We start from the raw sequence: 13340 nt of genomic DNA, 5'->3' as shown, positions 1-13340 counted from the left end.
GTCAGTTACAGCTTCCTTCTCCACAGGATTTGATTTTATTTTTGAATTCTGCCTGGCACAAGTCTATTTTTAAAGTTGCTTGTGCTTTTCTTTCTCTCTGTCTCTCTCTTTTTTTTTTTTTCTTTTTTTTTTTTTTTTTTTTTTTAATTGGCTAGGCAGCCCCTTTGAGATTTTCTACAAAATATCTGACCCCTCTTGGTCAAATGCTCTAACAAACGGAAGGAAAACAGCTTGCTCAGCTGAAGCACCATAATTAGCATGTGATGTGCTAACTCTCAGCCCTTCTCTAACCTGCTGGCTACACAGCATGGTTTCCCTGGGATTTTTGTTTTTCTTTTAAGCAGAAGTGCAATATTATTGAGAATCACCAGATGGCATTGCTGCAGACAACTTTAATACTCCTGTGTACCTGACTACACACAGGTTAGATATTGAGAAAATATTTATTGTAACCTAGTGCAGAGTTTTTGCTGATGTTACTGCTCCAGCTCCATTACAGAGGCATCATTTTCATATTAGACATACCTAATCTCAATTATATATTTGTAGCCACATTGCCTGAGCTCTTGCAGTGTCCCAAGATTTGCTGGCAGCAAAGGAACATGCGTGGCCACACAGGCATGATTTAGAAACACAGACACAAGAAATGCAGGTGAAAGATGTCCTTTAGACCGCTTTAAAATTTCTTAATTCTTAACTACTGAATTCTTTAAGCTCATTGAAATGACTTACAGACTTAAAATTTCTAAAATGTTACCTATTTAGTGACTGAATCTGTTGGCTGAAGAGTTTCAGCTGCAATGGTTGCATCTGCAAATAACCCAGGATCAAATTATCTCATAACTCACACCTCATTAAATTCCTCTGAAGGGACCAAATTATATGGGCTGTAATTTTTAGTACAGTTTATGGTGAATAACATACACCAGCATCTCAGAGCTGCTGTAGGCTCCCCCCCATCTGCACAGCCCTGCTCAGGGACAAACCCAGCTGGTCCAGGGTGCAGCTGACTCCATGGGTCTTACCAACACCAAGTGAACAAATACAGGGGTGGATCGACCTTGTCAACAGCTTGGCTTTCAAGGCATGATGAAGTGTACCTGTACTCTTTAATATTTTTATCAATGACGTAGAAAGCAGGAGTTTTCACCATCAGTGAGTGTTCAGAGGACACCAAGCTGAGTGGTGCTGTTGATAAGGCAGAGGGATGGGATGTCATCCAGAAGGAGCTGGACTAACTGGAGAGGTGAGCCCAGGTGAACCTCGTGAGGTTCAAGAAGACCAAGTGCAGAGTCCTGCAGCTGGGTTGGAACAATCCACATTATCAGTTCTGGTTTGGGGAGGAGGTTTTAGAAAGGAGCCCTGCAGAAAAGGACTTGGGGATTCTGGTGGACGAAAAGCTGGACATGAGCCAACAGTGTGAGCCTGCAGCCCAGAAGACCAATAGCTTCCTGGACTGCATCAAAAGAAGTCTGGCCAGCAGACTGAGAGGGGTGATTCTGCCACTTTGCTCTGGTAAAGCCTCACCTGGATTCCTCAAGACAGAAAGGACATGGACCTGATGGAGAGGGTCCAGAGGAGCGCTATGAAAATTATCAGGGGGCTGGATCACCTCTCCTGTGAAAACAGGCTGAGAGGGTTGGACTGTTCAGCCTGGAGAAAAGAAGGCTCAGGGGAGACCTAACAGTGACCTTCCAGTGTCTGAAGGGGGATACAGGAAGGATGGAGACAGACTGTTTGAAAGGCCTGTAGTGATAGGACAAGGGACAATGATTTTAAATTAGTGAAGAATAGATTTAGATTGGATGTTAAGAAAAAGTTCTTTACCATGAGTGTAGTAGCAAAATGGAACAGGATGTTCAGGGAGGTAGTTGAGGCCTCATCCCTGGAGAAGTTTAAGGTGGGTCTTGACGAGGCTCTGAGCAACCTCATCAGCTAGAGGGTGGCCCTGCTTACTGCAGGTGGGTTGGACTAGATGAACTTTGTAGGTCCTTTCCAAACCAAATTATTCTATGGCTCTGTTCTATGACTCTATGATGCTGTGATGTGGCACTTATTTCCCAAATGTCTCCATATAAAGTGGTAAGATCGTATTTTCTCTTCAAAGTCCTTTATTTAAAAAAAAAAGGATAAAAACTCATTTGACTCACAAGTCTGCTGCATGAACAAAGTACTCACCCTCCAGATACATGCAGAAATTTGACTTGACAAGGTTAGGATTTTTTTTCCCACTAACAGTATAACATGTCATCTTGTTGATGACAACAACTTTGTGCCTACTGCCCCTTTTTCACACCCTGTCATTGCTGTGAGAGCCCTAAGACCAGAGCAGACTGCAGAGGACACCACTTTGGCAGGCAACTGTAGATGAACTCTGTGTCACAACCAGCACATTAGCACTGTGTTTGCAGATAGATTGAGCACATCCTCCAGCACTGCTCAACTACACCAGTAAGAGGTGTATTCCTAATTTCAGAACAAAACCTCCAGCAATACATGGCAAAAGGAAACAAAAACCTAAGGCTGCAACCACCATAGAATAGGCTAACAGGCAGAGATATGTGTGATTTTTGTCCACAGTGCTTATTTAACATTTTAATCCAGCTGTCCTGTAAAGCCATCTGGAGGAATTAATCTGGAGGAATAATTTTGAACCAAGTGGAGAGGCAGTTCTCTTCTCTTTTCCATCATCATCAAGTTGGTATTTTCCTGGGCTTCCAGCAGTCAAAGATATTCCCAGTATCAGTGTGTGGTCACAGTTTTATGTGCTAATGATTGAAATGCCAGGTCCCTTAGAGAATTGCCAAAATTAATGAAAGGCAACTCGAGTAGTTGAACAGGTTGAAGAGGTTTTGGGGCAGGAGAAGAGCTCTCTCATTTGGGGATGTTGAATCTGTAGTTTAGATCATAGCTGCCCTTAAGTTTCCCCCAAAAGCATTTGAAACATCACCTCAGTGTAGCTAACTCTGAGATATAGTTCTCCTTTTGTCACATCTGCATAGCTGTTGTACAGTTTCCTACTTTATTGAAGCAGATATTAACAGGAACTACCAAAGGCAATTTTCATGTTATTTCTCTTATGTGAGCCAGCCACAGGCAAGGAAGTCAATATAGATGTTTTGGTAAGGAATTAATTTAGTCCTAATCCCCATTAAACCAGTAAAAGTATATAAGTCAGGTAGCAGAAGATACAAGTTCTCTGTAGTACTACCAGTGCAAGGGATGACCCTTTGGGAGCCCAAGAATCCAAAAATGACAATGATATCTCAGTGAAATTCCCACAGCAGAAAATGAGTACCTACAGTAGTCTTTAAATGCTTCTATGGATGTCCAAAGGAAGAGCTGCAAATTGCCCTTCTCTGTATATTTTAAAGGGCTGACTATAGAAGCAGTAACCCAAGACAGACCCACTGGGTTACATTTCTCAGTAACATAGCTTTGTTCACATGATTTTTTGGTAAAGCCATCTACTCAGAGAAAAGACCAGACCTCTTAACATGGCTGTACTAGAAACAAGGAACATAAACAAGGGACAGTTTAGAGCAACTATTTTCCTTGGAAAAAATTACAATCTCTTTTGAGTTTTCAATTTTTTTTGGGGGGGTGACACAGCCAACCTTCTCCATTTATACGCCATCATCCCCAAACACAGGCACCAAGTGACAGAAACAATGTCTTGTATAGACATAGTTAAAAATTTAAAAATAGTTATTCTCTTTTAAGTTAAGGATCACAGTTATATTTTATAAAGGAAAAGTGTTCAAAAAGCAATTCTCAAGGAACTGACAAGACACACTAGGTCACCAAGGTGATATAATTAAGGCAAATGCACACTGAAACCGCCCTGAAAACTGTCCTTCAGTTTTTGTCTCAGAATACATTAAACACCAGCTAATACCATGCAATGAAGAAACATATACATAAACAGGTGGTAAGATGCAAACTGTGTAAGCATGCAAGAACTACTTTTATAGCAGAAATTTTGTCACATGAATACCATTTCCTTTGATGACATAAACCAATTGACAGGCAGCTTTAAAAAAGACTGGAGTGAGAGGCAAGGAACTGACAAGGTAGGGACAACTGCACCTGTGAGATAACACCCCAAAAGACAAAAGTTTGAAGTGCAGAAAATAGAAATTAAAGAATTGTGAAAAGAGATAGTAGGTATACTGAAATACTTATAATAGTCAGTATTAGTCATGAATACAACAAGTACATGAATTGTAAATTAAGCTTTTGTAAAGCACTGGAACGAATGCAGAGAAGTCAAAAGAAAGAGGGCCTCTCTCATCCCCCTGTAGGAAAAACCCCACACACATAATAGTTCCTGTCTCTTGCTTTCCTGAATGAGCAGGGAAGATTTGGATTTTGGTTTCTGACTCGCTTTTTCTTCCCCTTAAGCACTTACTTTGGTGGCAGAATTTGAAATTCATCATGGTTATTTCCAAAAGAAAAGCAACCTCAGACATTAAAAGGAAGGTTTGTTAGCCTCACATTTCAACAGAAACTCCCTCTCTTGCAAGACTTTAATAGTCTGAACTGCAGAAGGAACAGCAGTGGGATGTGAACATGCATGTTTTGACCTGCAGGACTCTTTTTCCCTTTGTCATTCCCACCTCTGAGATATGGCATAGAGAGCTGTATCAGTTTCTCTGATCCATTAAATGACACATCCAATAACTTGTAACTTATAGAAATGACAAAAATCACCTCATCTTTGGAGAAAAACTCTCTTATGCTGCTAAGAGCCAGCAGAGCTGTTAACCCAGAGCCTTCTGGTTCAGCCTTGCCAAATTGTGATTGCTCTTTTGGGGAGGAGAGTGAGAGAAGACATGACCTTGGACTTCCCTTCTGTGTGCTTTTAGGTCAGAATAAATTATCTCTGATGTCGGAGGCACCGCAACTGCATCAGCCCTGATCTGTGCAAAGTTTTAGGTAGATTAACCTGTCCAGCTCCCCAATGTGACAGAGACCCTCTGAGGGGCTTCATGTCTGACAGAGGAGAGCACACGGTTGATCCGATGGAGCTGCACAGAAAGAACACCTTCCCTTTCTGCCGCCCCTGTGGATTTCCCTTTTTGTTACTCACCAGTACTGCTCTGGATGGTCCTCACCGTGGTGGTTGTACGTGGGGGAGACGAGGACCTCAGGGAGATGCACTCATCATCCTGGGAGCAGCCCTTCTCAATGGCTCTGACGTAGCTGTGGCTCCTCATGCGGAAGCAGCCGGGCATGGGCAGGTCCAGTGCCTCCACTGCCTGAGACTCCAGCTCGCTGAACACCGACTCACAGACAGACTCAAACTGACCGTTCACCTCCATCTCACTCACCTGCAGGCAAAAATGGGGCAGGTTCAGTACATCCCACACCCCAGCCTTCCCAGTGCAAGAAGTCATAAGCTGCAGCAGCACAATGGCCAATATCTGCTGGAAGATCCCTTGACACACGAGTAATAGGTGAATGGCATCTAAATGTCTCCCATTTTACAAAGCAACAATTTCTAGGGAAAAAAAAATATATGCACAAAAAGGGAAGACAGAGGCTTTAGGTAGAGATTCTGCAGGGGTGAGGCTCGTGGTTCCTCCTGAGACAGGTTGGAAGCTGAGAGTCCTTATAGCAGTGCCTGGTTAATGTCACCCTGGGCCCACCGCAGAAGTTGAACCTCTGACTATTATGACCATTACACTGAAAAACAAAAATCACTCTTTCTTTGGGGAAATTGAGGAAAAAAAAAAAGGTCATCTTAATCCTGCTACACAAGCACTGCAGCCCAGAGGCAATCACAGAGATAAACCTGAGTGGCTGGGAAATTCGAGAGAAGTAACAAACAGCTGGAAAGGGGAGGCTCATGAGGGAGCCAACTTTTCTGCAGGGAAAAATATTCTTATAACTGCATCTTTGGGCTGACTCCTTTGGCTGAGAGCAAGAGATGCAAGGGAATCCTCAGACCCTTTTTGGAGCAGACACTAGGTGGTGACAAAGACTTGCACTCACTCAGATTAAAGGACATTCACAAGCATATGGTCTTGCTGCAGGTTTTACAGACCAGGAAATCATTTACCACAGCTTAGTAAGTAAAGGCTGCTCATGTTTCTAAAATGAGAATAGAGCCCTGAGCTTGGCATTAGAGAACAATAATTATAAGTGTAGGAAACATGCACGTGGAAACCATCACTTGGGGATTTTGATAGTTTTAAAGCATGCAGAAGGGCAAGATTACAAGAGAATCTAAGACTGTGCTAGGGTGGTGTAAAAAAAAAAAAGGGTATTATTTTCCAGGGTGAATTTTACCAAGAAAAACATTGTGCTCAATATTTTTACACGGACAGAAAAAGGAAAGTCTCAAAGATTAGAACATTTGGTTGGTTGGTTGGTTGGTTTGTTTTGATTTTTGTTTTCTAAGGAAAACTGCTTAAAAGAGTAGTGCATAGTCCCTCATATAGAACATTCCTAAAATGCTAAAATGCCAGATTCCCAAATAATTATCTCTGAATTAATGCTTTTTTGAAAAAACCCCCAACTCATATTGGCAAATAACACTCAGTCTTTGGCAGATGGATTTGTAAAAGTGTTAAGTGTCCAGTTAAATAAGTAAGTTAAATCTAATGTTCATACAGCCTGAGACATGAATTTCAGTGATGTTTCCTCCTGGATATATCCTGTCTCTCTTTCTAGAGCATACCCTGTGCAAACTGCCTCATTGTAACATACAACACTGAGGTTGTTCAACTACAGGATACTGCAGAAATTCAAACTACAGCTCCATTCTGAACAACAGATATATTTATTAAGACCATAGCTGAAGTCCTGGCATCAATGATGTCAGGTGTATTTTTTTTTTTTTGACATTGCAATGACCTGACATACCAACAATAAGTGGCCAGCATTTGGCACCACATATCCTGTCCTGATGCACTTTTGGTCTAATGTAAGAAAATTTTTTTATCCAAGTTATTTATCAAAAAAATCCACTTAAGCAAACAGCCAAAAATCATACCAAAGAGGTATAGAATATAGAAGATGAACTACTGGCCCACTGCCCTGTGGACTGCCGGCACTTTTGCATTTCTTTCACATCCGTCCCTGACCAATTCATCTGTACAAGCATGTTGTATGCAAGACAGGCTATTTTATAATGCTAAAAATCATTCATCAAACTGAATGCATCACAAAGCCCTTTGTTTTTTTTTTCTAGTCTAGAGTGAGCATGAAGAGATCTTCAGGGCAATAATAACTTTGCACTTAATATTCATATATTAATATATATACTGTGACATTTGTACTAGGGTGAAAATTTCAGAGGTGCATAGGGTTAAGAATGTACACAAAAGCAATAAAGAAAGCTTGAAAAATCCTAACAGAAACCCCAAAAATTGTGAAATACAAACTATTTTTGACTTATGTGAACATGATTTTTTTTTTTTTTTTTTAAGCATTCAAAAAATTTTAGGTACTAAGAACAAGATCCTCAAGAAAACCCTGCACCTGCTTTTCAAAAAGAAAAATAAAAAATTAGACTGCTCCTTCAAATGAACTGCATGTTGTGCCACTCATCCATTTGCAAAGAACAGGCTAAGGCATTATCACATTTTACCTTCTCAAAACCAGGACTGCGTGAAAACATTTCTGCTTGCTGAAAAACATTTTGAAAATGTCTGGCATGCAACAGTCTGATTCCATTTCAAGCAAAATCAAGTTTCCTCGACTGCAAGGACTGTTGTCCTGCATGCTGGCTCCTCTCTGGGTGACCATGGGTGCCTGTCACCCACCTACCTGGCTGATGGTGCTCATGGCTCTCATGTAGCTCTCATTGCGGGAGCGGAACTTGGGGGACGTCAGCAGCCCTGCAGGGTCCAGACTGTCCAGGCTCCTGTTGATGGAGACTTCACTCACTGCCCTCAGGTAACTGTGGCTCCGGATCTGAAGCTTTGGTGAATGTTCACTGGATATCCTGGGAGGGTTGGGAAAAAGAGAAAAAAAAATAAAAATTAGATATTTCATCATCCTGCATCTAGTCCTGCATCAGCAGGACTAGAGTGTAGAAAGGAGAGGCACGTTAGTAAGACTGGCTGTGTATTTCCAAACACAACAGCTGAACATCTACTTCTTTAAATACTGGTTGTAGGAACTGTCTTCTAAAGACTTGTTCTTCTGTGAAAACCTAGTGCTGATGAGACCTGCTGGTGCTGTGACTCTGACACCCATGTATGTATCCATATGATGGGGCTGCCTCTTATGAAGCTCTCAAGGCTGTGTGGGCAAATAGGGCAGGCAGATCATACACAACATGCAAATGCACTCAGTACATTGTAACCTGGGAAATAATTCCAGGAACTTGGGACACCTTGTAAGGTCTGATGTGATTTAAATTTTATTTTATTCATGGCTTAAATTGAAAGTCAAGAAAATGTAGGCTAGGAAAGTAGCTTTACTTGACTTGATGTCAAATTAGAAGCTTAAAAACCACACTTGTATTCCTGCAGTTATAACATTTTCCAAATCTCCTACAGTAGTTACAGATGAGATACGCAAGTAGTCAGAAACAAACAAAACATCCCCCCATAATTAATATGCTCAAACTGCATTATTACTGCCATACATGCTCACAATCAGCTAGCAAAGGTTACAATGTGGAGCTACAATCCTCCACCTGTGAGACATTTTATCCTCTGAAAATTTCAGCTAAGTGTTGTCTTCCCAATCTGAGGCATCCTATAAAGATGGATCCATATCATGCTTCTGGAGGATGTTTCTTTTTATACAGTTAATCAATGGATGAAATATTGACAGGGTGATTCTTCAATATTTTTACTGGAGTGTCTTCAATATTCTTTACGTGTTATGAAGTAAAAAATTTAAAATATTTTCCATTTTTAAAGTAGATCTCACATGGATGTTTGCACTTTTATGAAAGAAAAATCTGTCACCTAGGCTTAATCTTGGTTCCCTAGTCTTTAGAGATACATATACAGCTGACCTGAAAGAAGAGAAGCCATTTAATGTCTCATTCCTCAAGCATTTTCAGATATTTTGTATTCAAGTAGCTAATGATGGTAATTAGTATGAGCAATTTCCCAGTGGCATGCACAATTCTGGTAATTGTCAATGTATTTTAGGAGGACAATCCCATTGTGTAATCACACACCTAAGTAGTTCAGAAACTGGGTCTGTTTCTGAACGGTACAATACTGTAATAAAATCTAGGTCATCTCTACAACATTGTATTCTCTGGCTGCTAATAACCTGCCTAATAAAAGTATGTAAACTTATGCCAATTACTCAATATTCTTGCCACGAGATGAAGATAAAGCCTCTGCTTTGCCATTTTTACTGCTTGTGTGGTACAATACCCACAGCATCCATATTCATATGTTTTGACTCCTTATGCCATTTAATTCCACAGGACAAAAGTAGAAAGTGTTTTAGACATCATAGTTAGTGGCATTTCAAACTCAAAGAAAGGAAGAGAAAATGATGAAAAAGTGACTCCTACTAGTGGTTAGCTACAACTTTTTGATAACTAACACTAATAAGAATGAAACTCTCTGAAAAAAAAAAAAAAATTCTGGTCTGTTATTTGATTGAAAAATAAAGAAATAAAAATTTAAAAAAGATAAGAATAGGATGAATAATTCAACAGACCATTTTTCAGATGCATGAGAGATACTTCACCGCTCTGCAGATCTGTAAACTGATGAGTGTTGCCCAAAATACATTTCTGAAATTAATTCAAAATGTATTTTATGCATATGTTGAGAACAGTTTGCTGCCAATATGTGACATGCAATATTTAAGGATACTTGATTAGCTGCCAATTAGTCAAATACGTCACCTGAGGCTGCCGCTGTTCACTGATTAGCTGAGCTCACAACAAGACTGCAGCACATCTCCAGACTCAGTGCACAGACATTACCAGGCAGAAATTTGCAAGTGCTGAGGAAGGTGCCCTTTAAAGATTGATATGACAAGATGCAGGTACCCAGAGCAGCAACCCTTTGCTGTGGCAGCCACAGTACAGATCAGATGAGATGTTCCAAGTGGCATGGCAAAGCCACCACAAAAGGCATAGAAATTAATTTTCTGTATGCATTAGTGTTGCATAACAGCATCTTTTCAACCCTGCTGGAAACAAGGTCATCCATCCATGAGAGTAAATGTTTCCCTGTTGTTTCAGATGTGGGTGGTCAGCACAGCTGCTTTCTTTTTCTGACTAGTTTTGCTCCTGACTATACAACTGGCCAGTTTGGCACATATCGAGACTGTATTTTACAGGTGGCCACTTATCTTAGCCTGCTCAAACCTCCCATCTGTTGTATAGAATAGACTCGGGTATTGGCAGCTGCTGGAGGACATGGCTCCTTGCTTACTGATTGCTACAATCACTGTTTCCCTAGATGTAGTGATGGGTGAAAAAAAAAAAAAGAAAGAAAAAGGATTTACAGCATAGCAAAGCAACATCTAAAGCTCTGCAGTTATAGTGATTACTACTTCTTTTATAGCTGTGTAATAAATCGTCACTATATTCTACAGTACACTTTAATGAACAGCTGAAATGCCACTGAAAATTTTCAAAACACTCAATTTAAGCATAAATATGTCTGTGTATGACAGGGGAAGATCTGAGTGTTTAATTCGTCTTCTCAAAGTTACTATTACTAGTAACCTGTAAATGAAAATACAATTTTCTTCCTTAAGTGATCAACTCCATCTTCTGTTTATTCTGCATTGCCTAAACCTCTGTTTGTGGCATCATAATTTCCACAACTAAGTACGACAGACAAGGGACTGAGACTTTGGGGCAGTTCTTTGTCCAAGACGACAACAGTCTGTTAGCTCCACTCACTGCATTGGATACATTAATTGGCAGAGGGAGGATGTGAATTATTAAAGATCTTGAACAAGCTCCTCAAGGATGCTGCATCATTTCTGTGCTGCAATGCCTACTGGTGTGGCACGGGACAAGTGCTTACTGCTGTAGTAAAAGGATTTTGCTTGGGAAGCTTCTAGTCCCTTGTGTGTACAGAATGCGATGGTGTTGGTTGAAGCAGCATTCAGGGAGCTTGCAGAGGGCAATGAAGAACCAGGAATGCTGTCCCCTAAGACAACGTGATGGGACTCAAGGTGGCAGGTCCCCAAACCAGCTTCACCCTCCTTTTTGCCCATACTGCTGCCCTAATCCCATAGGATGGAAGAACAAATGGAACGCCAGCAGCCAGCATTGCATGGGGTGGGAGGAGTAGCACTACTGGGTAGCAGGAGACTGGGAGATGATTGCTTTGGGTTTGTGCTTCTCTGCTGGCTGATGTTTTGGGTGTCCCAAGGGGTTGACCAGCAAATGAGCCAGCCTTGCAATGAAGAGTGTGGAAATGGAGTCTGATGAGTCCCAGTGGAGAAATAAAGTCTCCAGTGGGGCAAAGGAAGGCAAATGTCTCTGATCCACACTGTGCCTCAGGGAAGATGGAGGTACCCTGCTGGTGAGGGCAAAATGTGACTGAAAGCCTGTGAGAGGTTCTGAGAGGCAGGGAAATGTTCATTTCAGCAGAAAACATGTTTTAGTGAAGCATCTAAAGAAGAGTATCATGCAGGTGTGTAAAGGAAATCTTTAAGCTATCTTTGCATGCTGCCCTTTGGTTTCTGCTCTGTACATTTCAGACATACATAGGCTGATTCTACTGTCTTCCTTCGTATATAGGAATGAAAAGGTTTAATATGCACAGGTCTAATCACCCCTGACATTGCTGCAACATACATGTGAATAAACACTTTGAACCAACTGTTAGCAGACATGTTTGTATTTATACAGTCTTAATTATGATGGAAACTCATTCTGGTTCCTTATTTGCTTAGCTGACTACTTGCTGAGTAAGGTGGTGGTCAGCACAGGTAAGCGTAGGCTTAGCTGATTTGCTCTGGTTTGTACAGGGAAGTCTGAGACAGAGCCATGAAACTGGCTTAGCTTAGTGCCCAACTCGAGTGATGGTCCAGGACAAATAATGGGGAAAAAAAAGCTATACACTACTCTTACGTACTACCTCGTCATTTCTGATTCATATAAGATAGCCATAATTTAGTTCAAATCTATGTTAAAGAGTTGAAAATGCAGTGTTAGAAGATTAAAAGTGAAATAAGTTTGAATACTTTCCTGGAAGAGTTCTCTTGAGTTCAAAATGGCTTTCAAATGGCAAAGGAAGGTAGACAACTGGGATTTACAAGAAGAGGAAAGTTTAGTTTCAAATATTTCCTTTTAATTTAGGAAAATACATTGTACTCTGTTGTATATATACTCTTTATGAAAAACATTTTCATTTATTATATTTCATTTCTGAATTAAAAAATGGAGAGACAAGACTGATGATGGCTGCTTTCTTTCCCCTTTAGGCCAGACTCAATATAAAAAAGCATTACAATGAAAAATAGTCCTAAGACTATTGTCTTCTGCAAGCTCAGCATTCCAATTCATAGCACAAAGTGCAGTGTTGTGCCAGATGGATTATGTGCTCTGCCAACAGAAAATGACAGAGCAGAGTGAAGTGGAAGTCCAGAAACATGTTCTGAATGCTTCTATAAGTCAGCAGAGAAGTACACTAAAATTTCCCTTCAAAAACCAGAAAGCTCACAACAACAAACCACACACAACCCCAACCCAAGAAAAAATAAACCTCAGAACCACCACTATTGCTAAATATTCCAGCTTTCATCTTTGTAGCCTATGAGAGACAGCTTAGTTCTCCAGGACTTAGTTATCTTAGGCTGAATGCTCCACCTCTGGCATGGCTGGTGGGCACATGCAACATATGTGTCTGTTCTCCATTTTATTTGCATTTTACTGTTGCTAGAAGGTAGAACAATCCAGTGTTGCCTCTGACAGAAGGCAGCCACTGAAGGACATCAGGGAGGAACATGTGCAGAACAAAGTCATTCAAGTGCATCTGTCTGATCCTGGTCATGATATGGGTCACCAGGCTGGGGGTAGTTTCATCATGTTGGCACCTCTGTTCTGCTGATGCTTTTTCAGTGCAGCAAACACAAATCTGTCACGCTACCAACAGAGACAAGTGTAGCACTTGAACAGTTTTGAGCATTCTTCCTTCTCACCATGGATTTTTTTCAGGTTTTAAAGATGCCATTTTCTGTTTTTTCTTTACAATAAAGCGAACTCCCTCATGGGGATTTCCTGCCTTAGAGCTAAATATATATATATATATACACGCACACATATGTATATATAAATATAAATACATAATAAAATCTTTTATTAAGTCCTTAGTGTGTTGCTAAAGAGCCAAGTGTAAGAAAGAAAAATCTAAAATTTGGAAACAACCAGGAAAAGCTCATCT

The 13340-nt window shown here is 40.6% G+C and overlaps 1 protein-coding gene across 4 annotated transcripts in view; it reads right to left on the bottom strand.

Moving 5' to 3' along the window:
* DLGAP1 (DLG associated protein 1) overlaps positions 1–13340 on the bottom strand; it is a 397957-nt gene that overhangs the window by 90733 nt on the left and 293884 nt on the right. For all 4 annotated transcript variants that reach the window (XM_071737231.1, XM_071737228.1, XM_071737230.1 and 1 more), the window contains 2 exons: positions 7777–7954; positions 5093–5333 (listed from right to left, as the gene is read on the bottom strand). In XM_071737231.1, the coding sequence (XP_071593332.1) occupies positions 5093–5333; positions 7777–7954 (419 nt within the window). The remainder of the gene's footprint in view (positions 1–5092; positions 5334–7776; positions 7955–13340) is intronic.

This window comes from Heliangelus exortis, chromosome 2 (assembly GCF_036169615.1).
Source record: "Heliangelus exortis chromosome 2, bHelExo1.hap1, whole genome shotgun sequence".
NCBI lineage: Eukaryota > Metazoa > Chordata > Aves > Apodiformes > Trochilidae > Heliangelus > Heliangelus exortis.
Note: the sequence above shows the minus strand (reverse complement) of the source record. Positions and strands in the feature narration are given on the sequence as shown.